This window comes from Gymnodraco acuticeps, unplaced genomic scaffold (assembly GCF_902827175.1).
Source record: "Gymnodraco acuticeps unplaced genomic scaffold, fGymAcu1.1, whole genome shotgun sequence".
NCBI lineage: Eukaryota > Metazoa > Chordata > Actinopteri > Perciformes > Bathydraconidae > Gymnodraco > Gymnodraco acuticeps.
Genome location: NW_022990404.1, coordinates 3,663 through 30,733, shown reverse-complemented (window position 1 = coordinate 30,733; position 27,071 = coordinate 3,663). Strand labels below are relative to the sequence as shown.

The following is a 27,071-nucleotide window of genomic DNA, read 5'->3' as shown; positions in this document are numbered from 1 at the left end:
AACATTATCTGAGAGAGACAAACATATCTGAGAGAAACAAACATTATCTGAGAAACAACATTATCTGAGAGAACACATTATCTGAGAGAAACAAACATTATCTGAGAGAAACAAACATTATCTGAGAGAGACAAACATTATCTGAGAGAGACAAACATTATCTGAGAGAAAAAACATTATCTGAGAGAAACAAAACATTATCTGAGAGAACAACATATCTGAGAGACAACATTATCTGGAGAGACAAACATTATCTGAGAGAGACAAACATTATCTGAGAGAAAACAAACATTATCTGAGAGAGACAACATTATCTGAGAGAACAAACTTATCTGAGAGAACAAACATTATCTGAGAGAAACAAACATTATCTGAGAGACAAACATTATCTGAGAGAAACAAACTTCTGAGAGAGACAAACATTATCTGAGAGAACAAACATTATCTGAGAGAAACAAACATTATCTGAGAGGACAAACATTATCTGAGAGAGACAAAACATTATCTGAGAGAGACAAACATTATCTGAGAGAACAAACATTATCTGAGAGAGACAAACATTATCTGAGAGAGACAAACATTATCTGAGAGAAACCAACATTATCTGAGAGAAACAAACATTATCTGAGAGAAACAAACATTATCTGAGAGAAACAAACATTATCTGAGAGAGACAAACATTATCTGAGAGAAACAAACATTATCTGAGAGAAACAAACATTATCTGAGAGAGACAAACATTATCTGAGAGAGACAAATCTGAAACTTGAGAGAAAAAATGAAATTGGGGAAAAGTCCGAAACGTGAGAACAGGAACACTCTTTAACGTTCTCTCCTCTTCAGGTGGATGGGATGGCGGGCATCGAGTACCACGACCTGGAGGCCGCCGAGGCGCTGGTCAGCATGAGCTTTGGGGGTCAAATGTCACACAAGCCCCGCCCCCTGACCCCACTCCGACTCCTGTGACTCCATCCACCTTCAGGGGGGGGGCGAGGGTCCCAAAGACCTGATCGCCCTGTCATCGCTGGTGAGGAAACACTATTTAAAGAGTCTTTCATTCATAGTGATTTAAGCTCTTAAAGAATACTTTAGTTATTTAGCGATTCATTGTTTAACATTTTGAATGTGTGTCTGTTATTAATGCAGGATTTGGTGGGAGAAGAATAAATGAACACCATTTAGTTAAACAATGAGTCAACCCTCCCATGGTCTGCGTTTCTCCCCCCTTACTGACTCGCACATTTACATTCTGGTTTACATGAAGACCAGTGAATGCACACTGAACCTGTTCTCCTAAATTATCCTTTTGTTGTTTGTTGTTCAAATGCCTACTTTATCATGAGGCCTTGAACGCATCACAAGGGTTAAGGGGCTTTCACATCGCGTTCACACCGGAATAAGTCCCTGGGGGAGGATTAGGCAAATTAAGCCGTATACTGCCACCCGGAGGCCCCGGCCGGAAGTCCCCGGAGTTGGTTTGGATCTGGCATATCTCTGTTCCTGCTCAGCTGACTTGAGGCTGGTTGCACCGTATCTGTCACAACAGAAGTGTATGATGTCAGTGCCAGGAGGCACATCATTCAGCAGCAGGTGCCTGTATCGCTCAGCGATCACTCCAAATCCTTCTCCTGTGTGGAAAGACCAGTGTCGTGTGGCGGACATGGCATCTACCACTAATGCTGTCTTGAGGCAGTCTTGGGGCAGATCAGGGATGCTTGCTTACTTTTGGTCTTCTCTTTCAAGATCTTCACAAGGCTCGCCTGTTCTCATACTGCCATCTTCCTGGAAGAGGGGTGGGGGAAGGTCACTGCACTCGTGGTTGCCTATGAAGTCAACCATGTTGAGTTCTCCACCACTGGCAATGATCTGGGTCATGTGCAGCAGGGGCAGTGACTTCATTGCTCTTGCCAGGTGAAGAGGTTTTCCCTCCAGACTTCTTTGCTTTCATCCTGTTGTGTGTGGAAGGTGTTTAGCTTTACAACACTTGTCTTCTTCTGGTCACTGGACAGTGACTCTGACAATGCCTTCAAACCAACTGCTTTCACACTTGTCAGGTTGTTCCTTGACTGTGGCAATCTGCACACTCGCCAGTAGATATATTGATCAGGGATGGTGTGGCTGTCGTGAATGGGTGGTCTCTACTGCTGCCATGACCTTGACTACCGTCTCTTCATCCCTGTTGACACGACTGGAGAATGGAGGTGCAGCGTAGACTTGAGACCCACTTCATCCTGGCAGCACGATTGAGTGTAATGCCATCCAGACCACTTGCCTCCTTGGCATCTGCATTGTATGTCTGCTCCAGGAGAGACACCATTGTGGTTTCCATCTGCTCCTTCCAACAAATGCACCTGCCATCAGTGCGTCGTGCGCCTCAGGGGCTGTCTCTGGCAGGTTCTTCATCTCAGCCAAATACAGAGGCAAAGACTGCTGCCCATATTTGTAGTGTCCTGCTGCAGTGAGGTAAGGTAGCATCTGTGCTGATTCACAGAGATGTCCTGCCCAGTTACCTTCCCGCTGGTAGTAGATGAACCTGGAGGATGTCTGACATCTCCAGAAAGATTGACCTGAAAACTGCAGTTGGGTGCTCATTCAGAGGTTCCTGGAAAAGTAACATCTGTTCTTGTAGGATTGATATCTGTGGACGTGACTTCTGGATGATCTCCAACTTCTCAGTAGCAGTGGTGTCTTTCTCAAACAACATCTTCACAACATGTCCTCCTTGTGACTGCCTGTGTTTCTCTGTCTGCTGCACATGCCTCAAATGCTTGCCAGTACAGGCGCCACATGGCCTCGCTGAGGATCCTGAGAGCATGCAATGGTTTGGTAAAGGGGTTTCATTGTTCGGACCCTCACTGTAGCTTTCCAGTAGCTATTTGACCGGTTGTGATCCTTGAAGGTCCTAGATATCATTTCTGGTGGACAATCTTTCCCCAAAAAATTGGTTTTGCCCCCTGGGTACCATGTAAAGCATCCTTGGGTCCCTTGAAAGGCGCTATACAAATGTATGGAGATGAATGTGTTAAATGTTAAAAACGTATAATATATCTCTTCTGTTTCCTCCCTCAGTGTATGACACCACCTCACAGTCCCAGCTTCCCCTCGGAGACCTCCGTCCCCCTTTCAGAGACCTCAGAGACCTCCGCCTCCCAGGTGGACTCCTGCGTCCTCACCAAGCGGTCATCCGCCACACTGACAGCCTCGCTCCCTCACCCCAGCCTCCACGGAAACCCTTTACCCCAGCCTACACAGAACACTTTACCCCAGCCTCCACAGAACCCTTTACCCCAGCCTACACAGAACCCTTTACCCCAGCCTACACAGAACCCTTTACCCCAGCCTACACAGAACCCTTTACCCCAGCCTACACAGAACCCTTTACCCCAGCCTACACAGAACCCTTTACCCCAGCCTCCACAGAACCCTTTACCCCAGCCTGCACAGAACCCTTTACCCCAGCCTACACAGAACCCTTTACCCCAGCCTGCACAAGAACCCTTTACCCCAGCCTACCAGAACCCTTTACCCCAGCCTACACAGAACCCTTTACCCCAGCCTCACACAGAACCCTTTACCCCAGCCTCACAGAACCCTTTACCCCAGCCTACACAGAAACCCTTACCCCAGCCTACACAGAACCCTTTACCCCAGCCTACACAGAACCCTTACCCCAGCCTACACAGAACCCTTTACCCCAGCCTGCACAGAACCCTTTACCCCATGCCTACACAGAACCCTTTACCCAGCCTACACAGAACCCTTTACCCCAGCCTACACAGAACCTTTACCCCAGCCTACACAGAACCCTTTACCCCAGCCTACACAGAACCCTTACCCCAGCCCTACACAGAACCCTTTACCCCAGCCTGCACAGAACCCTTTACCCCAGCCTGCACAGAACCCTTTACCCCAGCCTGCACAGAACCCTTTACCCCAGCCTGCACAGAACCCTTTACCCCAGCCTGCACGGAACCCTTTACCCCAGCCTGCACAGAAACCCTTTACCCCCTGCACAGAACCTTTTCCCCAGCCTGCACGGAACCCTTTACCCCAGCCTGCACAGAACCCTTTACCCCAGCCCGCACGGAACCCTTTACTCCAGCCTGCACAGACCCCCTCACAGACCCCCTCACAGACCCCCTCACAGACCCCCTCACAGATCCCCTCGCCACCTCTGCTCTGCCAGGTGTTCAGCAGCCGCTCGGGGTTGATCTCCGCCTTCGTGCAGGCGCCCATGCAGGTGTTCGTTGTGCCACAGGCGTCCGCAGCGCCGCACGCCGTCATGACGCTGGGCAACACTAAGCTCCTCCCCCTGGCGCCGGCGCCCGTCTACCTGCCGTCCGGAGCGAGCGGCGGCGTCACGCAGGCAGACTTCTCCCGACGCCGAAACTACGTCTGCAACTTCCCCGGCTGCAAGAAAACCTACTTTAAGAGCTCGCACCTGAAGGCTCACCTGCGCACACACACAGGTGAGGCTCTGCTTTCATTGGTCAGCTCATTTGAAGCCATGGTTGTGTTTCTATACTGTTGGAAAAATCTCACTCATCACAGCTTGAGCTTCAGTCTCAGGATCCATGTATCTGTGATCCTCTCCAGAAGGGAAGGAGTCATCACATACAGAGCATCAACTAGTTCCTGAACAGTGTCCTTCACATGCTGATATCCAAGAGAGGGAGTTACACAGTCACAAGATGGAGGAATAGAAAGCAGTATTCAATGTTTACTTCAGATTAGCTCCACGTCAGAAATGAGCATGCTTGATGTCTCTCTCCATAGAGGCTGAATCATCATGTTAATCACAGAGCTATCATCTGCCTCAAACAGTCCTGATGCTCTTCCAGGTCATCACACATCCTGTCATGTTCACAGCTACAGTTGATACCTTTGTTATCATGCTACTCTCATGTTGGAAGAGGACGTTCAGTGTTTTCACAACACTATAGTAATGAAGGGTTCTGGTTCTGCTGTTCCCCTGCAGGCGAGAAGCCGTTCAGCTGTCACTGGGAAGGCTGCGATAAGAAGTTTGCCCGATCCGACGAGCTGTCGCGACACCGCCGGACGCACACGGGCGAGAAGAAGTTCGTCTGCAGCGTCTGCGAGCGGCGCTTCATGCGCAGCGATCACCTGACCAAACACGCCCGGCGTCACATGACCACAAAGAGGGCTTCGTCGTGGAGCGCCGAGCCCCGGGACCTCAACAGAGGCCCCGCCCCCTCACTTCCTGTCGGCGTGCTGGTGAGCACCGCCAACTAACAGTCAACTCAGGAACCAAACTGTGACTCTCAATCAGCTCCACATCCGGAGGAACTTTTTTTCTACAGATATCTCTGCTGGCCAGAAGCTGAGGGCCGGCTGCGTCTGCGCGAGATTCAGCGTGAAGTAAAATCAAGTCATTATAACTCTTTAGGGTTTATCTTAGAGATCGTCAGGTGAACTAAAGGTAGCTTCCCTTCTTTCCCTCTACCAGCGACCCTCTGAGGCTAAAACGCTCAGTACACTCCACGACACCTAAAATCTGAATGCTAACGTTAGCATGTTAGCATGATAATGTCAAAACATTATAATTTCCTGATTTTTAGCATGTTAACAAGCTCAAAGTTAAATGCTAACATTTATGATGTAACGCTTAGAGTTTTACATGCTATCATGCCAACTTTCATAAGCTGAAATAGGTGCAATTAGCATGCTAACGTTAGGCCGTTAGCATGCTAATGTCAAAACATTTTAATTTCCGGATTTTTAGCATGTTAACGACTCAAAGTTAACATGTGCCGATGCTAACAATTAGTATGTAACGCTAAGCGTTTTACATGGTATTATTCTAACTTTTTAATAAGCGGACATAGGTGCAATTAGCATGCTAACGTTAGCATTAGCGCTGTTCCACTGATTTTAAGATATCTGCAGCCCTTTTAAAAATAAACAGTAACCTTTAATGTTCCACCACAGTTGTTGTGTTTGGAAATCAGACTCAAAGCCCGCAGAAAATATGAGGTTTAAGGTGTTTTAAACGTATATATATTGAGATAAAGATCTAATTAAATCATGCAGACGCAGCCAGCGGACGTCGGATCGAGCTTCCCGACATCCTCAGGACGTTTTATTCCACAAACTCACCGTAAAGGAGGACGAGGCGACAGGCTGCTACTCTCACGGACAGACACCAACAGAAACCTGACATTGCACTGGATTTTTTTAATCTTGCTTGTTTTTGTACTCTCCGTGTATACTCATGTTTACTTCAATGTTTAGCAAAGATGTATGCACTCTTTTTATTTGTTGCCAAAGCCTCTGTATTGTGCTTCTGTTATTATTGTTATTATTGTTATTATTATTATTATTAGCCTACTTCTGTGTCTGTAAATACTGTAAATATATTGATATCTATATGAACGTGACGTGTATTCCAGTCTGCATTTATTGTACGAATTCTGACAGTATTCCTCGCTGTGAGAATACCTACTATCTTTACACGGCCATTATTTAATGAAGCGTTTGTTGAAGAAGAAGTGCTGGTTTCTCCTGATTGGCCCATAGTGTAGCCAGTAAGAAAATACCTCGTTATTAAATGTTATTCTTAATAATAACGGCTTATATCTGAATAATCCCATCTTCTGAACATTTGCCTGTAAGCGATGTTGAAGAATATGGCTTTTATAATAAAAACCTACCATGAAAAATACGTGTTGTTTATTATTTCCCAATACATTACATCCAGTGGTTTCAGGTTATATTAGTGCATGCTAATGGTCTGCAGAGGCTCAAGTCCCTGCTTCCTCCAGAGGGAGCTTCTTAAACATGATATATATAGCATATGTGCTTCTGAACTGACCCCACATGGAACGTGTTGAGATATTTTAGTCTCTAATATATATCAGAAAACTTTAAAGCTGTTTTAACATCTTAGTCTTATTTTAAAGACGTAGGTCAGAGAGAGGAGCTTTACATGATAGGTCTTTATATAAAGCACATGTCCTGTATCTGTATATAGTGTATATATATATATGTATATAGTGTGTATATATATATCTGTATATAGTGTATATAGTGTGTATATATCTTTATATAGTGTATATCTGCTCGACGACAGCAGCGCTGTTACGTGTTTGTTATAAACATAAGAGATACACAGCACCCGGTAACAGCGATCAACCAATCAGGAGCCAGCACTCAGGGGGTGTGACCAATGGGAGAAGGGCGCGTGATTGGCTGGATGAGGAACCCGCCCACTTGCCTTACTGACCGACATTCACAAGAAGCCAAAGAGATGAATTAAAAATATGAACAGCAGAGTAACAGCGACCCCCCGTGGCGGAGCGCAGTGCTGCAGCTTCTTCAACAACATTATACACAACAATACATAATATACCTATTAACACAGGGGGAATATTATTATATATATATATACATAATAGAACAATTAAATTAAATATAATACAGTAAAGCAAAAAAACATCATTTAAAAATGAATGGAAACACAAGACGTTTAAGTACAAATCTGTACTTTGTTTTTCACTTTCCAAAACGATACTGCACATATTGTATTGTATTATTCCAAGTACTGTGCAATAGTATACTGCAAGTAGTTTTTTAGTATATCCAGATTACATGTACATCATTTTCTATATCTGTACGTAAAAAGCTTCAATTGTTTTTCATACTTTTTATACTGTGTTTATGTTTGAACCAAATACACTCAGATCAGGTACTTGAGTAGAAGTAGAAGTACTCAGATATTGTACTTGAGTAAAAGTAAAAGTATTCAGATCATGTATTTGAGTAAAAGTAGAAGTACTTAGATCTTGTACTTGAGTAAAAGTAAAAGTACTCAGGTCTTGTACTTGAGTAAAAGTAGAAGTATTCAGATCATGTATTTGAGTAAAAGTAGAAGTACTCAGATCAGGTACTTGAGTAGAAGTACTCAGATCAGGTACTTGAGTAGAAGTAGAAGTACTCAGATATTGTACTTGAGTAAAAGTAAAAGTATTCAGATCATGTATTTGAGTAAAAGTAGAAGTACTTAGATCTTGTACTTGAGTAAAAGTAAAAGTACTCAGGTCTTGTACTTGAGTAAAAGTAGAAGTATTCAGATCATGTATTTGAGTAAAAGTAGAAGTACTCAGATCAGGTACTTGAGTAGAAGTACTCAGATCAGGTACTTGAGTAGAAGTAGAAGTACTCAGATCAGGTACTTGAGTAGAAGTAGAAGTACTCAGATCTTGTACTTGAGTAAAAGTAGAAGTATTCAGATCATGTATTTGAGTAAAAGTAGAAGTATTCAGATCATGTATTTGAGTAAAAGTAGAAGTACTTAGATCTTGTACTTGAGTAAAAGTAGAAGTACTCAGAGCATGTATTTGAGTAAAAGTAGAAGTACCAGAGTGTAGGAATCCTCTGTCACAGTAAAAGTAGTCGTTGTGCAGATTGGTCCATTTCAGAATAATATATATGATATGTTTTATAATGAGCTCCCCATTGACATCAGGACTGCAGAAAGCTTACACACCTTCCAGACTGAAAACTCATCTGTTTCGACTCCACTTCGAGCGATAGAACTATTAACAAAGCACTTATATACTAATAAAGGGCTGGCTTATCTAAGCCAGTTGAGCAGCACTTGAAATGTTTGGCTCTATGAAACCTGATGTACTTTATGATTCTGTTTTCTTCAAGGTCGTGTCTTCCTGGTCGAATGTACTTATTGTAAGTCGCTTTGGATAAAAGCCTCAGCTAAATGCAATGTGATGTAATGTAATGTAATAATACTTATAATGTGCACAAACCCCCCCTGTGGCCAGGGGGCGTTACTACTGGTTGCCCTACATTTTCAGTCAATCAGAGCGCTGCATTCCGGAAACAGCTGATCAGCACCGCTTGTTTCTGTGAGAGGGAACATTTAAGTTTTATATGTAATTCTTTAGAAAGATAAATAACATCTAAGTTATAACAAACACCAGAATCCAGCCGTTAAAGTAGTTACATGTTGATGATATGAGAAAATAAAGCATTTAAAAACATGTAACTTAACGTTAGGTTTACCTTCTGCCGTTTCAACGCGACTTATCATTTCCTCTTTCACAACATTATACAGAACAATACATATTATACCTATTTACACATGTGGAAGTACTCAGATTGACATGATTTGTTATAGATTAAACCATCCAACGTTATATGTAAGTAACTTAGACCATGGGTGGAACAGAACACTAATTAAAACTAAACTAAGAGGTTTCTTGTTCACAGTTCAGCTTCTGAAATGTAATATTTGCTGCTTTTGGTTTGAATGGAGTATTTTCTCTACAATGAGTACTACACAATACTTGAACATGAGTATTTTAACAGTGTGGTATATTGTGTATAAAGTGTTTGAACAGACTTTTAACCTGGTAGTTTAACTCATATACAGTCGTTTAAATGAAATTAAACCGGTTCATTCATGTTGTGGCAGTCTCAACACGACTTATAACTTCCTGGTAGTATTTAGAACACCGTTTAAAGGTTTTAATGATAAACTAAGACGTGTTTGAGTCTGAATCTGAGATGTTTTGTAACATCGTTTTCACACTGTTTTGTAACCTCGCCCAAACAAAGACGTTGATTTCCCCGCAGCTGGCCTGTAGCACGTGATCTCTCTACTCGCCACCTGATTGGCTCCGTCACAGCGTCAGTTTAAAGAACCAAGCGCGAGCGGCGTTCCTATTGGCCGACTGCGTTCCGGCGCCAATATTCCAATATAAAGAGGGAGCAGACAGCAGCAGGAGCCGCTCAGTCGCTCTCCTGCTTTTAACTTTCACACCGTAATTTATGTCATTTTAAACCCGTCACAATGCTTTCTGCTCGCGCGCCTCTGTCCGCGAAGAAGGAGAACTCTCTCAGCAGTGAGATGAACAAGATGGCGCTGGACAAAGAAAACACGGTAAGAACTAAAAAGCAGCTTTTACCGTTAAAATGACTCTTTGTTCGGGTCGTTAAACAAAGGAGCAGCAGTGTGTACCCACTGCAGCTTTATCTCGTGTGTGTTTCACTCGGATCCGATGAGATAAACGGGTTTAATCAGATTATTGTTTCTCTTTTTCAGCCCCCGAGCCTGAACACCACGCGCATTTTAGCGTCTAAAACCGCGCGGAAAATCTTCTCCGACTCTGAGGTGAGTTCAACCACAGACTGTTAATATCATGTACATATATCTGTGTATGTATATATCTAAACACACATTAAAGTGTAGGATTATTAGTGTTTATGTCGAGGTGGCGCCTAAAGTGTCAGTTCTGGCGCCAAACTGGACGATCAGCTGTTGCTGTTTCAAATCAGCTGACGTCACTTCCTGTCTTTATTACTATGGGGTTACAAGTAGAAGTACTGTATTCAGAATATACTTCAAGTATAAAGTATGATCATCATATATAAATAAAGTAGGGACAGTAAAAATATTCGTTGTGCAGATTGGTCCATTTCAGAATAATATATATGATATGTTTTTATAATGATTGATCATGAAAGTGTTCTCAAAGCTGGTGAAGGTGCAGCTAGTTTGAAGTACTTTGTATACTGCAGGGTAGCTGGTGGATTTACTCCAGGTGGAACTAAAGTCTGATTCAACACTTGGTTAGATTTCACATCATTCATCCACATCTGTGAAGAAACTGAAGGTATAAATACATGTAGTGGAGTAAAAGTACACCATGTACCTCTGAACTGTAGTGGAGTAGAAGTACACAGTAGCAGAACATGGAAATACTCAAGTAGTATTTGACTCTGTATACACAGTGCAGTATCTGTGTACATTGTGAAGTATCTGTACAGTGTAGTATTTGTAGTATCAGCGTCTGACCGCCTGTCTCTCAGCCTAAAGCGATGAAGAAGATGGAGGAAGAGGAGCCGCTGCTGAAGGAGAACCCTCGGCGCTTCGTGGTCTTCCCGATCCAGTACCACGACATCTGGCAGATGTACAAGAAGGCCGAGGCGTCGTTCTGGACCGCGGAGGAGGTACGTCCTGCTCTTCAGAACCTCAAAGCTTTATTAGTCCCTCAGAGGGGAACGTTATGTACTTCCTGTTGCGGTCTGTGTCTGAGAGCAGCTGATCTTAACTTCCTGTCTGCAGGTGGATCTGTCCAAGGACGTGCAGCACTGGGAGGCTCTGAAGGACGACGAGAGGTTCTTCATCTCTCACGTGTTGGCCTTCTTCGCCGCCAGCGACGGCATCGTCAACGAGAACCTGGTGAGAGTTCAGAGACGTTAGAGAACCTGGTGAGGTTTAGAGACGTTAGAGAACCTGGTGAGGTTTAGAGACTTTGGAGAACCTGGTGAGGTTTTAGAGACGTTAGAGAACCTGGTGAGAGTTTAGAGACGTTAGATAACCTGGTGAGGTTTAGAGACGTTAGAGAACCTGGTGAGAGTTCAGAGACTTTAGAGAACCTGGTGAGGCTTCAGAGACTTTAGAGAACCTGGTGAGGTTTAGAGACTTTGGAGAACCTGGTGAGGCTTCAGAGACTTTAGAGAACCTGGTGAGGTTTAGAGACTTTAGAGAACCTGGTGAGGTTTAGAGACTTTAGAGAACCTGGTGAGGTTTAGAGACGTTAGAGAACCTGGTGAGAGTTTAGAGACGTTAGATAACCTGGTGAGGTTTAGAGACGTTAGAGAACCTGGTGAGAGTTCAGAGACTTTAGAGAACCTGGTGAGGTTTAGAGACTTTAGAGAACCTGGTGAGGTTTAGAGACTTTAGAGAACCTGGTGAGGTTTAGAGACGTTAGAGAACCTGGTGAGGTTTAGAGACGTTAGAGAACCTGGTGAGAGTTTAGAGACGTTAGAGAACCTGGTGAGGTTTAGAGACGTTAGAGAACCTGGTGAGGTTTAGAGACGTTAGAGAACCTGGTGAGAGTTTAGAGACGTTAGAGAACCTGGTGAGGTTTAGAGACTTTAGAGAACCTGGTGAGAGTTCAGAGACTTTAGAGAACCTGGTGAGAGTTCAGAGACTTTAGAGAACCTGGTGAGGTTTAGAGACTTTAGAGAACCTGGTGAGAGTTCAGAGACTTTAGAGAACCTGGTGAGAGTTCAGAGACTTTGGAGAACCTGGTGAGGTTTAGAGACTTTAGAGAACCTGGTGAGAGTTCAGAGACTTTGGAGAACCTGGTGAGGTTTAGAGACGTTAGAGAACCTGGTGAGAGTTTAGAGACGTTAGAGAACCTGGTGAGGTTTAGAGACGTTAGAGAACCTGGTGAGGTTTAGAGACGTTAGAGAACCTGGTGAGAGTTCAGAGACTTTAGAGAACCTGGTGAGGTTTAGAGACGTTAGAGAACCTGGTGAGAGTTCAGAGACTTTAGAGAACCTGGTGAGGTTTAGAGACTTTAGAGAACCTGGTGAGGTTCAGAGACTTTAGAGAACCTGGTGAGGTTCAGAGACGTTAGAGAACCTGGTGAGAGTTCAGAGACTTTGGAGAACCTGGTGAGGTTTAGAGACTTTAGAGAACCTGGTGAGAGTTTAGAGACTTTAGAGAACCTGGTGAGGTTTAGAGACTTTAGAGAACCTGGTGAGAGTTTAGAGACGTTAGAGAACCTGGTGAGGTTTAGAGACTTTAGAGAACCTGGTGAGGTTCAGAGACGTTAGAGAACCTGGTGAGAGTTCAGAGACTTTAGAGAACCTGGTGAGAGTTCAGAGACTTTAGAGAACCTGGTGAGGTTCAGAGACTTTAGAGAACCTGGTGAGGTTCAGAGACGTTAGAGAACCTGGTGAGGTTCAGAGACTTTAGAGAACCTGGTGAGAGTTCAGAGACTTTAGAGAACCTGGTGAGGTTCAGAGACGTTAGAGAACCTGGTGAGGTTCAGAGACGTTAGAGAACCTGGTGAGAGTTCAGAGACTTTAGAGAACCTGGTGAGGTTCAGAGACTTTAGAGAACCTGGTGAGGTTCAGAGACTTTAGAGAACCTGGTGAGGTTCAGAGACGTTAGAGAACCTGGTGAGGTTCAGAGACTTTAGAGAACCTGGTGAGAGTTCAGAGACTTTGGAGAACCTGGTGAGGTTCAGAGACTTTAGAGAACCTGGTGAGGTTCAGAGACTTTAGAGAACCTGGTGAGGTTCAGAGACGTTAGAGAACCTGGTGAGGTTCAGAGACTTTGGAGAACCTGGTGAGAGTTCAGAGACGTTAGAGAACCTGGTGAGAGTTCAGAGACTTTGGAGAACCTGGTGAGGTTTAGAGACGTTAGAGAACCTGGTGAGAGTTCAGAGACGTTAGAGAACCTGGTGAGGTTCAGAGACGTTAGAGAACCTGGTGAGAGTTTCAGAGACGTTAGAGAACCTGGTGAGGTTTAGAGACGTTAGAGAACCTGGTGAGAGTTTAGAGACGTTAGAGAACCTGGTGAGAGTTCAGAGACGTTAGAGAACCTGGTGAGGTTCAGAGACGTTAGAGAACCTGGTGAGAGTTCAGAGACGTTAGAGAACCTGGTGAGGTTTAGAGACGTTAGAGAACCTGGTGAGAGTTCAGAGACTTTAGAGAACCTGGTGAGAGTTCAGAGACGTTAGAGAACCTGGTGAGGTTCAGAGACTTTAGAGAACCTGGTGAGGTTCAGAGACGTTAGAGAACCTGGTGAGGTTCAGAGACTTTGGAGAACCTGGTGAGGTTTAGAGACGTTAGAGAACCTGGTGAGAGTTCAGAGACGTTAGAGAACCTGGTGAGAGTTCAGAGACTTTAGAGAACCTGGTGAGAGTTCAGAGACTTTGGAGAACCTGGTGAGGTTTAGAGCGTTAGAGAACCTGGTTGGAACCTGGTGAGTCAGAGACGTTAGAGAACCTGGTGAGAGTTCAGAGACGTTAGAGAACCTGGTGAGAGTTCAGAGACTTTAGAGAACCTGGTGAGAGTTCAGAGACTTTGTTAAGCCTGAGAGCCCCCGGTAGAGGGGGTTGCGGGGTTTTTTTCCTCACGAAACTGTCTCAGGGCTTCTTAATATTTAAAAACCTATTAATGTGTCATACCAGGTTAACGGGAAGAAACTCGGCTAACTGACAGTATGAACCATTTTTACCAAAACACAAGTCTCATAAGAAGCTGAGATTCTATAGGTATTAGTATCATGACGGAGCGATCAGAACTCGCGTCACAACATCTCTTACCTCGGCTGTTGGTTTCTGATCTAAAGTCGTGTTCAATGGCATAAAAACGCGGCTGAAGGTTAATCCAATGTGTCTTTCACTTTGAAACAATTATTGATAATCCATAATTAGGAACTTCCCCTCGATCCTATTGGCTCTAACGGTTAAAACGAGGTGTCAATCATCCAAATCGACGAGGGGGGCCAGAGAAATGGAAAACGACCCCAGAAGTGTGTTTTTTCTTCTAAACCTCTCTAAAAAGGTCAATCTTGATACAGAGTACTTATTATTATCCTTTGGATTCCTAAAGCTTTTAGTCTCCGATCATTCAAGGATGGTTTTCACTGGAACTTCTTTTTTTTAACCGGAAACTATAATTATAATTTACATCAATCTGAACATTAAAATAAAAACATCTATATTGATTCTGACTCTTCTCCATCCAACTCACAGGTTTATCATTGCTTTGAGAACAAAGATTATTCATGTCAAAGCTTTTTAGAAGTTATGCTCATTTGTTCTGGGAATGTCCTTTTCGAGCCTGAGACCTGAAAAACAGGCTCAACAGGTCAAAGGAAACTCTGCTGATTGGCTGTGATGCTCTCTCTGCTGATTGGCTGTGACTAACTTGCTGTTCCTCGTGTCTCCACCAGGTGGAGCGCTTCTCACAGGAGGTGCAGGTGACGGAGGCCAGGTGTTTCTATGGTTTCCAGATCGCCATGGAGAACATCCACTCAGAGATGTACAGCCTCCTGATCAACACCTACATCAAGGAGCCCGCTGAGAGGTGAGTCACACGGTCTGATGGTGTGTTCAATGACCCTGACAGTAATCAGTATCTGGAGACTTATTGTTCTCGTCCCCTCAGAGAGTTCCTGTTTAACGCCGTGGAGACGCTGCCCTGCGTGAAGAAGAAGGCCGACTGGGCCATCAACTGGATCGGGAACAAGAGCGCCAACTACGGTGAGAGGGGGGTCCGGGGTCCATGTTTACATCCTTTAGTCAATATCCGACAGGAAGTGCTGCTGAGTCAGTGATTGAGTCTGTGATGATGAGCCGCGCAGGGGTACGGACCTCAGCCAATGATGGGGGCTGACTGCTGCTGCGCTCTGATTGGAGGACGAGTGGTCAGCTGACAGAGCGGCAATAGCAGGAAACAGACGCCGCGCTGAACAGACAGTGAACGCACCGTGTTGAGTTCAAGTGACAGAAAATTAGATGCAACAGGGTCAGAGTTAAACACATAATACACATTTATATAACAGAGTAACTATTGAAGCTAGATCTCACTGGTTCTAACTGTGGCTCTGGTTCTAACTGGCTCTGGTTCTAACTGTGGCTCTGGTCCTAACTGTGGCTCTGGTCCTAACTGTGGCTCTAGTCCTAACTGTGGCTCTAGTCCTCATGGTTCCTCTGGTTCTAACTGTGGCTCTGGTTCTAACTGTGGCTCTGGTCCTCATGGTTCTAGTCCTCATGGTTCCTCTGGTTCTAACTGTGGCTCTGGTCCTCATGGTTCCTCTGGTCCTCATGGTTCTAGTCCTCATGATTCCTCTGGTTCTAACTGTGGCTCTGGTCCTCATGGTTCCTCTGGTTCTAACTGTGGCTCTGGTTCTAACTGTGGCTCTGGTCCTCATGGTTCCTCTGGTTCTAACTGTGGCTCTGGTCCTAACTGTGGCTCTGGTCCTCATGGTTCCTCTGGTCCTCATGGTTCCTCTGGTTCTAACTGTGGCTCTGGTTCTAACTGTGGCTCTGGTCCTCATGGTTCCTCTGGTTCTAACTGTGGCTCTGGTCCTAACTGTGGCTCTGGTCCTCATGGTTCCTCTGGTTCTAACTGTGGCTCTGGTTCTAACTGTGGCTCTGGTCCTCATGGTTCCTCTGGTTCTAACTGTGGCTCTGGTCCTCATGGTTCCTCTGGTTCTAACTGTGGCTCTGGTCCTCATGGTTCCTCTGGTTCTAACTGTGGCTCTGGTCCTCATGGTTCCTCTGGTCCTCATGGTTCCTCTGGTCCTCATGATTCTAGTCCTCATGGTTCCTCTGGTCCTAACTGTGGCTCTGGTCCTCATGGTTCCTCTGGTCCTCATGATTCTAGTCCTCATGGTTCCTCTGGTTCTAACTGTGGCTCTGGTCCTCATGGTTCCTCTGGTCCTCATGATTCTAGTCCTCATGGTTCCTCTGGTCCTAACTGTGGCTCTGGTCCTGATGGTTCCTCTGGTCCTCATGGTTCCTCTGGTCCTCATGATTCTAGTCCTCATGGTTCCTCTGGTTCTAACTGTGGTTCTGGTCCTCATGGTTCCTCTGGTCCTCATGGTTCCTCTGGTTCTAACTGTGGCTCTGGTCCTCATGATTCTAGTCCTCATGGTTCCTCTGGTTCTAACTGTGGTTCTGGTCCTCATGGTTCCTCTGGTCCTCATGATTCTAGTCCTCATGGTTCCTCTGGTTCTAACTGTGGTTCTGGTCCTCATGGTTCCTCTGGTCCTCATGATTCTAGTCCTCATGGTTCCTCTGGTTCTAACTGTGGTTCTGGTCCTCAGGAGAGCGCGTGGTGGCCTTCGCGGCCGTGGAGGGGATCTTCTTCTCCGGGTCCTTTGCTGCCATCTTCTGGCTGAAGAAGAGAGGCCTGATGCCCGGACTCACCTTCTCCAACGAGCTCATCAGCAGAGACGAGGTACCACATCATCATCATTAATATTAATATTAATGTAGGGTCTCGGGATAAAATAATGAAATGATAGGATCCTCTCAATGTGGTGCGTTCAGGGTCTTCACTGTGACTTTGCCTGTCTGATGTTCACTCTGTGGTGCGTTCAGGGTCTTCACTGTGACTTTGCCTGTCTGATGTTCACTCTGTGGTGCGTTCAGGGTCTTCACTGTGACTTTGCCTGTCTGATGTTCACTCTGTGGTGCGTTCAGGGTCTCTTCACTGTGACTTTGCCTGTCTGATGTTCATTCTGTGGTGCGTTCAGGGTCTTCACTGTGACTTTGCCTGTCTGATGTTCACTCTGTGGTGCGTTCAGGGTCTTCACTGTGACTTTGCCTGTCTGATGTTCATTCTGTGGTGCGTTCAGGGTCTTCACTGTGACTTTGCCTGTCTGATGTTCATTCTGTGGTGCGTTCAGGGTCTTCACTGTGACTTTGCCTGTCTGATGTTCAAACACCTGGTGAACAAACCGTCTGAAGTGACCGTCAGTGACATCATCAGGGACGCCGTGGCCATCGAGCAGGTAAGCCCCGCCCTGCCCGCCCCCCCCCCCCTCTCTCTGCTTCCTGTCCGTCAGCTAACTCCTCCCCCTCTCTCAGGAGTTCCTGACGGAGTCTCTGCCCGTCAAACTGATCGGGATGAACTGCGATCTGATGAAGCAATACATCGAGTTCGTGGCTGACCGCCTGATGCTGGAGCTGGGCTTCTCCAAGGTACTAATACACACATTTATATATACTAATACACACATTTATATATACTAATAATACACATATTTATATATACACATTTATATATACTAATACACATATTTATATATACTAATACACATATTTATATATACTAATACACAACTTTATATATACTAATAATACACATATTTATATATACTAATACACAACTTTATATATACTAATAATACACATATTTATTAGGGCCGGGACTCGATTAAAAAAATTAATCTAATTAATTAGAGGCTTTGTAATTAATTAATCGAAATTAATCGCATTTTTAATCACATATAAATATTTGACCTAAGAACAGTGAGAAGCAATTTTTTTCACATGGATTTTAGTATACCATTAGGCGCATTCACACCGCAGTACTTTTCCCACAAAGGTTCATGAGAATTTAGTTCATGAGAACTCTTTGAACCTGGGGGAGGATTAGGCAAATGAAGCCGCTGACGTCACTTCTTCTTCTTCTGCTTTGGGTTTACTGGCAGGCCGCAAACCACTTCACGACGTATACTGCCGCCCAAAGTCCCCGGCCGGAAGTCCCCGGAGTTGGGGAAGGCTTCAGTAGAAGCTGCTGGGACTCCCAGCAGCTTCTACTGAAGCCTTCCGAGTAAATCGCCAGAACGCCGACACCCTCCTCATCTCCACCGCTCCCATGTTTTATTTTGTGTTGCCATAAGTTAGTCTCTCTGCATTTCTGCGCTGGGCTAATAATGCTAATGCGAGGATAATAAAATGGCGGCTTCACAAAACTTTTTGGGAGTTTTACGGGGCGTGGTTTGCAATCCGCCCAGCCAATCAGAAATATAGCTCTTTTCTCACAAGAGAGCCGCACGAAAGTCCCTGCTCTCTAGCAGCTCTCTGCTCTCTAGCAGGGACTTTCGTGGGGGTAAAAAGGTTCTCATGAACTAATTTTAGTACCGGCTCTTTTTGGTGTGAACGCGATAAAAGAGGCTAACGTCCACGCTAGCTTCTACGCTAGCTGCTATATGTTTTGCATTGAGGTGATACTTGAGGCTTGATGTGCTGCGGTGATATGCGAATTCCTTTTTGCATAATTTGCACACAACCGTGCTCTTATCGACGCTTCCATCCGTCCGTTTTTAAAAACATTTCCCACTGTTGTTCACTGTGGTTTGTTGTTGTCTGAAGTCATGAACGTTAGTTGGTGCTCCAGTATAATCGGTACGCCTGAAACTCATCCAGTGAGAAACGTTCCGCGGTGCAAAAATAAGTGCGATTTAAAATGCGTTAATTTTTTTAACGCGTTAATTGTTGTGTAATTAATTAATCTTAATTAACGCGTTAAAGTCCCGGCCCTAATATTTATATATACTAATGATACACATATTTATATATACTAATAATACACATATTTATATATACACATTTATATATACTAATAATACACATATTTATATATACTAATACACATATTTATATATACACATATTTATATATACTAATACACATATTTATATATACACATTTATATATACTAATAAACATATTTATATATACTAATAATACACATATTTATATATACACATTTATATATACTAATAATACACATATTTATATATACACATTTATATATACTAATACACATATTTATATATACTAATACACAACTTTATATATACTAATAATCCACATATTTATATATACTAATAATACACATATTTATATATACTAATACACATATTTATATATACTAATAATACACATATTTATATATACTAATAATACACATATTTATATATACTAATAATACACATATTTATATATACTAATAATACACATATTTATATATACTAATAATACACATATTTATATATACTAATAATACACATTTATATATACTAATGATACACATATTTATATATACTAATGATACACATATTTATATATACTAATACACAACTTTATATATACTAATAATACACATATTTATATATACTAATAATACACATATTTATATATACTAATACACAACTTTATATATACTAATAATACACATATTTATATATACTAATGATACACATATTTATATATACATATTTATATATACTAATACACAACTTTATATATACTAATAATACACATATTTATATATACTAATGATACACATATTTATATATACTAATGATACACATATTTATATATACTAATGATACACATATTTATATATACTAATGATACACATATTTATATATACTAATAATACACATATTTATATATACTAATGATACACATATTTATATATACTAATGATACACATATTTATATATACTAATACACAACTTTATATATACTAATAATACACATATTTATATATACTAATGATACACATATTTATATATACTAATAATACACATATTTATATATACTATACAACAACTTATATATACTAATAATACACATATTTATATATACTAATAATACACATATTTATATATACACATATTTATATATACACATATTTATATATACACATATTTATATATACACATTTATATATACTAATACACATATTTATATATACACATTTATATATACTAATACACATATTTATATATACTAATAATACACATATTTATATATACACATATTTATATATACTAATAATACACATATTTATATATACACATTTATATATACTAATAATACACATATTTATATATACTAATAATACACATATTTATATATACACATTTATATATACTAATACACATATTTATATATACTAATAATACACATATTTATATATACACATTTATATATACTAATAATACACATATTTATATACACACATTTATATATACTAATAATACACATGTTTATATATACACATTTATATATACTAATACACATATTTATATATACTAATACACAACTTTATATATACTAATAATACACATATTTATATATACACATTTATATATACTAATACACATATTTATATATACTAATAATACACATATTTATATATACACATTTATATATACTAATAATACACATATTTATATATACACATTTATATATACTAATAATACACATATTTATATATACAGATTTATATATACTAATACACTTTTATATATACTAATACACAATTTTATATATACTAATAATACACATATTTATATATACTAATAATACACATATTTATATACACACATTTATATATACTAATACGCATATTTATATACACACATTTATATATACTAATACACATATTTATATATACAGATTTATATATACTAATAATACACATATTTATATATACTAATACACAACTTTATATATACTAATAATACACATATTTATATACACACATTTATATATACTAATACACATATTTATATATACTAATAATATTTATATATACTAATAATACACATATTTATATATACTAATAATACAGATATTTATATATACTAATAATACACATATTTATATATACTAATACACAACTTATATATACTAATAATACACATATTTATATATACTAATAATACACATATTTATATATACTAATACACAACTTTATATATACTAATGATACACATATTTATATACACACATTTATATATACTAATACACATATTTATATATACTAATAATACAGATATTTATATATACACATTTATATATACTAATACACATATTTATATATACTAATAATACACACATTTATATATACTAATACACAACTTTATATATACTAATAATACACAACTTTATATATACTAATAATACACATATTTATATATACTAATAATACACACATTTATATATACTAATACACATATTTATTAGGGCCGGGACTCGATTAAAAAAATTAATCTAATTAATTAGAGGCTTTGTAATTAATTAATCGAAATTAATCGCATTTTTAATCGCATATAAATATTTGACCTAAGAACAGTGAGAAGCAATTTTTTTCACATGGATTTTAGTATACCATTAGGCGCATTCACACCGCAGTACTTTTCCCACAAAGGTTCATGAGAACTCTTTGAACCTGAGGGAGGATTAGGCAAATGAAGCCGCTGACGTCACTTCTTCTTCTTCTGCTTTGGGTTTACTGGCAGGCCGCAAACCACTTCACGGCGTATACTGCCGCCCAAAGTCCCCGGCCGGAAGTCCCCGGAGTTGGGGACTGGCTTCAGTAGAAGCTGCTGGGAGTCCCAGCAGCCTTCCGAGTAAATCGCCAGAACGCCGACACCTCCTCATCTCCACCGCTCCCATGTTTTATTTTGTGTTGCCATAAGTTAGTCTCTCTGCGTTTCTGCGCTGGGCTAATGCTGATAATGCTAATGCGAGGATAATAAAATGGCGGCTTCACCAAACTTTTTGGGAGTTTTACGGGGCGTGGTTTGCAATCCGCCCAGCCAATCAGAAATATAGCTATTTTCTCACAAGAGAGCCGTACGAAAGTCCCTGCTCTCTAGCAGGGACTTTCGTGGGGGTAAAAAGGTTCTCATGAACTAATTTTAGTACCGGCACTTTTTGGTGTGAACGCGATAAAAGAGGCTAACGTCCACGCTAGCTGCTATATGTTTTGCATTGAGGTGATACTTGAGGCTTGATGTGCTGCGGTGATATGCGAATTCCTTTTTGCATAATTTGCACACAACCGTGCTCTTATCAACGCTTCCATCCGTCCGTTTTTTAAAACAACATTTCCCACTGTTGTTCACTGTGGTTTGTTGTTGTCTGAAGTCATGAACGTTAGTTGGTGCTCCAGTATAATCGGTACGCCTGAAACTCATCCAGTGAGAAAACGTTCCGCGGTGCAAAAATAAGTGCGATTAAAATGCGTTAATTTTTTTAACGCGTTAATTTTTGTGTAATTAATTAATCTTAATTAACGCGTTAAAGTCCCGGCCCTAATATTTATATATACTAATAATACAGATATTTATATATACACATTTATATATACTAATACACATATTTATATATACTAATAATACACACATTTATATATACTAATACACAACTTTATATATACTAATAATACACAACTTTATATATACTAATAATACACATAATTATATATACTAATAATACAGATATTTATATATACACATTTATATATACTAATACGCATATTTATATATACTAATACACATATTTATATATACTAATAATACACAACTTTATATATACTAATAATACACATATTTATATATACTAATAATACACACATTTATATATACTAATACACACATTTATATATACTAATACACATATTTATATATACTAATAATACAGATATTTCTATATACACATTTATATATACTAATACGCATATATATATATATAATATCGGTCAGTTGGTGCTCTTTAATCGTCGGGAAATATCCAATAATCATCGATATCAGTCATTAATATCTGACAGGAAGTGCTGCTGTTGAGATGATTGAGTCTGTGATGATGAGCCGCGCAGGGGTACGGACCTCAGCCAATGATGGGTGGCTGACTGCTGCTGCGCTCTGATTGGAGGACGAGTGGTCAGCTGACAGAGCGGCAGCAGCAGGAAACAGACGCCGCGCTGAACAGACGGTGAACGCACCGTGTTGAGTTCAAAAGATCTCCAGCAGAAAGTTGTGCGTTTGTGTGAACATGTTGAGTTCAAAGGGTTCTCGTGTGTTCTAGATCTTCCGTGCGGAGAACCCCTTCGACTTCATGGAGAACATTTCTCTGGAGGGCAAGACCAACTTCTTCGAGAAGCGCGTGGGCGAATACCAGAGGATGGGCGTGATGTCGGGGACCAGCGACAACACCTTCAGGCTGGACGCTGACTTCTGAGGCCCTGAACGCACCGCGGAGAGGCCCTGAGGGAGACAGGAACCTCTCCTTTAACCTCCTCTCTGATCTGCACAGTATTTAATCCCGAGAGGAAGACCTACTTAGTTTTATCTAACGTGCTATATTAGTACGTTTCTATAGAACGACCTGATGTGGTTTTAGTTACTTTTGTACAGTTTTTATAATAAAATGAAATATAATGCACCTAAAAGTCTCCTTTCTGTGAACTGGTGTAGAAATGTGATTTTACTGATGAAAACATGTCTCATAAATATCATGAAGTCACTGATCGGGGAAATGTGCCTTTGTAACAATCAGCTTTTATTTAAAGCTACCATTGAAAAAGGTCGGGAGCTACTGTGGTAATTCAACCAGGCAAAGAGTGGCTGAAAGTGTCCTCAAATAATAAAGCCCCCAACCCCCCCCCCCCCCAAACAGTCAGTATGGCATCTCAAAGACGGTTTAATGAGAACACATTCAACACCTCACGAATAATTCTCGGGCGATTCAGAATGCAGTCTTCTTGGTACGGCTGAATAATCGCAACGAAAGCAAAAATAATAAATCCAAAGTCACTCCACAAAAGAGGTAATCCAGTTCAAAGAGAATGCGAGTCCTTGCTGGTCGCACCCGGTCCCTCCCTGAGTGAAAGCAGGAGGGAGAGAGGGACCCACTGCATAGTATGCTCAGCAGTAGATGTCTACAGTGATGGCTCTGTCACCCCTTAGAGCAGGGGTGGGGAACCTTTTTCCTCTCAAGGGGAATTTAAATTGTTTCAACATCCTCCGAGGGCCGTACAAATTATTGACCTCTGCTTAAAAATACTAAAATCACAGCCCACTCATTTCACCTTTCTTTCATGTTGTGCAAAGAAAAAGCAACCTCTGAATCCAGAGATCTGGCCATGACTCGTACGTGCACGTGCACGGTGTGGCGTGACCACCAACACAGGAAGATATGGACACAAGATGTGTGCAATTTAGTTTCCTATCCATGTGAATATGATTTAAGTGTGGGGGGGGGGGGGAACCTATCCTCCTCTAGGGGGGTCCGGGTGGCTTGCTCCCCGGGAAGATTTTTTTTTTTAAATGTTGAAGTTAAAAGCATCAATCTGGTGCACTTTGAGAGTTAAGAGATTTATGGAAACATCTCTCAACACCAGATGAAACAGAACAGTAAGCAGATTTTCTTTATGGATATTTTACAAATCACTCTCCTTTCAAACTCTATTGTTTATTAATAACTACTCTTTTTACTGTCATATAGTATTTTATACCTGTTTACTTTATTCTCTTGTTTTTGTATAACTATAATGATCATATAAAGATGTGCCTTTACCTCACTGGTTGTAGAAAAAGCGACTTATATTCGTTAGCATAGCTAGCTAACCAGATGCTAATAACAACACAGTTATTGACTGTATGATCAGTGTGACAGATGAACAGATCGCCACTGGGCTTTCAGCTAAACACACAGCCACGCAGAAACTGCGGCATGTGTACGGCTCCTTATGGGTACTGACATTTGTGAAGTCCAGGCACTCGCTTGTTTAATTATTTTGCGGTCTAGATTTCTAAAAAAAAAATCTTTTTTGCGTGAGTTACCTCGAGGGCCGTATCAAATTGTCTCGCGGGCCGTATAAGGCCCGGGGGCCGGAGGTTCCCCACCCCTGCCTTAAAGGGTTAAAATCAAAGTTTCTTATGGCGCGTTTCCACTGCAGCGGGTAGCTCGCTTTAAGCGTGCCGAGCCGTGCGGGGCCCGTTTTTGGTTGCGTTTCCACTTGGCCTAGTTTTGGCCCGGGGCTACTTTTTCCTCTTTTTTCTGGCCCGACTAAATGGACATAAATGGTGGTTCTAGGGCCAGGAACAACCAGGCTGAGTCGGGCTGAGTATGCTAAACTAGAGAGAGAATCGCTGGCAAGGGGGCTACAACTACAACAAGATGAACATATTTGACCGTGATTTAATTGTAATACACGTTTCAAAAATGATGCCGAAGTAACAACATACTGATACCGGTTAGTAAAACCCATGAATTAATGCTTTGACAAGTCTGCAGACAGACGGCAGAGAAACACCTTTTAAAATGCGTGTTTTCTAAATGTAGCTTGGCTAAGCTAACGTTATATATGCTCTGACCGTCCACACTCACAACAACGGCCTATACAGACATAAATAAAGCAGCGACTGTATTCGCCATGACACAGGCAGTCTGTGGTTTGTACTTGTTTAACTTTTGTCTAGTTTCTGAACAGATAAATGGTAAATGGACTGTACTTATATAGCGCTTTATCCAGTCTTTAAGACCCCTCAAAGCGCTTTACATACTACATGTCGTTCACCCATTCACACCCATTCATACAGAGCAGTGTATGTTACTCTAGGACCTAACATTCACACACATTCACACACCGTTGGCCATGCCATCGGGAGCAACTCAGGGTTAAGTATCTTTCCCAAGGATACATCGACATGTTGGCTGCACGGGCTGGGATCGAACCCACAACCTTCTGGTTGAAAGACGACCGCACTCCCTCGCAGCCACAGTCGCCCTTATAACAGATATGAGGAGCTGTGAGCTCTGAGTGCTAAGAGCTAACGGCTGTGTTGTTTTTCTGGGGCTCTCATTGAAGATGACGTCACGGCTCCGCCTACACTGCGTTACTATAGTAACTGCCCCAGTTCCTAAACTGTAATGGAAGCGCAGCATTAAAGTGAGCCGGGCCTAATAAGGCCTAACCAAACCGAGCGAGGCCTGCAGTGGAAACGCGACATTAGAGACCGGACGCTGACTTCTGAGGCCCTGAACGCACCACGGAGAGGCCAATTTATTTTTCTAAATAAACTTCATTTTTATATCCGAATTTTGTAACCAAGTGTTTTTAGATCGAGTGTTAAATTCTTATATTTGTAATGTTTTTATTTTCTGGTTTTGCAATAAAGTGTGTAAGAACTGGAATTTGTTTCCGTTTAAATTCTTGACATGAGCTAATTCATATCTTAAAATAGTCATGTTCAGTTTGTCCCATGAGGAGAAAGGTTTGGTATAGTGTCAGGAAAATACTGAAGTCTCAGTACATCTCAATAAAGTAGAACATCGTGGAAAAGTTAGTTAATTTAAAGGTGAAATGCGTTCGGTTCATTTCATTCAAGTGAATTATTCCAAGTGTTTATCTAAGTTACAGCGAACTGAAAACCCCACATCCAGTTACTCAGACAATTAGAACATTATTTAAGATGATAAAGAAACGGATTATAAATACAGAAATGTAGGCCGTCTGAAAGTACGTCCATGTTTCAGCTCTCAGTACTTTAGCCTCCGTTAGCATTACGTGCTAGCTTCGACCTTACCTTGGTTGCTGATTGGCTGATGGTTACACAAGACAACACATCGTTATGACAAAGTGGCCAAAATCTGATGAGCTCATTAGAAGAGACATGAAGAAGAGGGGACACATGTTGATGTAGAAGAGACATGAAGAAGAGGGGACACATGTTGATGTAGAAGAGACGTGAAGAAGAGGGGACACATGTTGATGTAGAAGAGACATGAAGAAGAGGGGACACATGTTGATGTAGAAGAGACATGAAGAAGAGGGGACACATGTTGATGTAGAAGAGACATGAAGAAGAGGGGACACATGTTGATGTAGAAGAGACATGAAGAAGAGGGGACACATGTTGATGTAGAAGAGACATGAAGAAGAGGGGACACATGTTGATGTAGAAGAGA

General features: G+C 41.3%; 2 protein-coding genes and 2 non-coding genes across 7 annotated transcripts; all 4 read left to right on the top strand.

Annotated features, from left to right (window-relative positions):
• Nucleotides 1-493: 493 nt before the first annotated feature.
• On the top strand, nucleotides 494-6,682 carry LOC117551828 (Krueppel-like factor 11). The gene is given in 5 exon segments (XM_034224883.1): nucleotides 494-950; nucleotides 952-1,027; nucleotides 3,070-3,697; nucleotides 3,747-4,469; nucleotides 4,979-6,682. Coding segments are annotated over 5 exon segments (1,800 nt in total). The 5' UTR covers nucleotides 494-852; the 3' UTR covers nucleotides 5,254-6,682.
• A 2,611-nt stretch (nucleotides 6,683-9,293) lies between these two features.
• Nucleotides 9,294-23,544, top strand: LOC117551829 (ribonucleoside-diphosphate reductase subunit M2). Of its 4 annotated transcripts, none has more exons than XM_034224884.1 (10): nucleotides 9,612-9,919; nucleotides 10,082-10,150; nucleotides 10,849-10,989; nucleotides 11,105-11,221; nucleotides 14,738-14,871; nucleotides 14,953-15,047; nucleotides 16,616-16,749; nucleotides 17,201-17,305; nucleotides 17,382-17,495; nucleotides 23,187-23,544. In XM_034224884.1, exons 1-10 carry the CDS (start codon nucleotides 9,830-9,832, stop codon nucleotides 23,337-23,339), a joined length of 1,152 nt encoding a protein of 383 aa, XP_034080775.1. In that variant the 5' UTR covers nucleotides 9,612-9,829; the 3' UTR covers nucleotides 23,340-23,544. The 4 variants fall into 4 exon arrangements, with proteins under 4 accessions (XP_034080779.1, XP_034080775.1, XP_034080777.1 ...); XM_034224886.1 differs by lacking the exon at nucleotides 23,187-23,544 and adding an exon at nucleotides 21,214-21,268 and having other exon boundaries at nucleotides 17,382-17,531; XM_034224885.1 differs by lacking the exon at nucleotides 23,187-23,544 and adding an exon at nucleotides 17,621-17,644 and having other exon boundaries at nucleotides 17,382-17,537.
• On the top strand, nucleotides 15,127-15,261 carry LOC117551831. The gene has a single exon (XR_004569854.1). It is a non-coding gene; the product is annotated as a small nucleolar RNA SNORD94 (small nucleolar RNA).
• On the top strand, nucleotides 22,956-23,091 carry LOC117551832. Its single transcript, XR_004569855.1, has one exon. It is a non-coding gene; the product is annotated as a small nucleolar RNA SNORD94 (small nucleolar RNA).
• Nucleotides 23,545-27,071: the final 3,527 nt, after the last annotated feature.

What these genes read in the sequence shown, in the direction of transcription:
- LOC117551829 (XM_034224884.1), top strand. Translation starts at nt 9,830, where the DNA reads ATGCTTTCTGCTCGCGCGCCTCTGTCCGCGAAGAAGGAGAACTCTCTC. An exon ending in AGCTCATCAGCAGAGACGAG is followed by an intron (nt 16,750 to 17,200) that starts GTACCACATCAT and finishes TGGTGCGTTCAG; the next exon opens with GGTCTTCACTGTGACTTTGC. An exon ending in ACGCCGTGGCCATCGAGCAG is followed by an intron (nt 17,306 to 17,381) that starts GTAAGCCCCGCC and finishes CCCCTCTCTCAG; the next exon opens with GAGTTCCTGACGGAGTCTCT.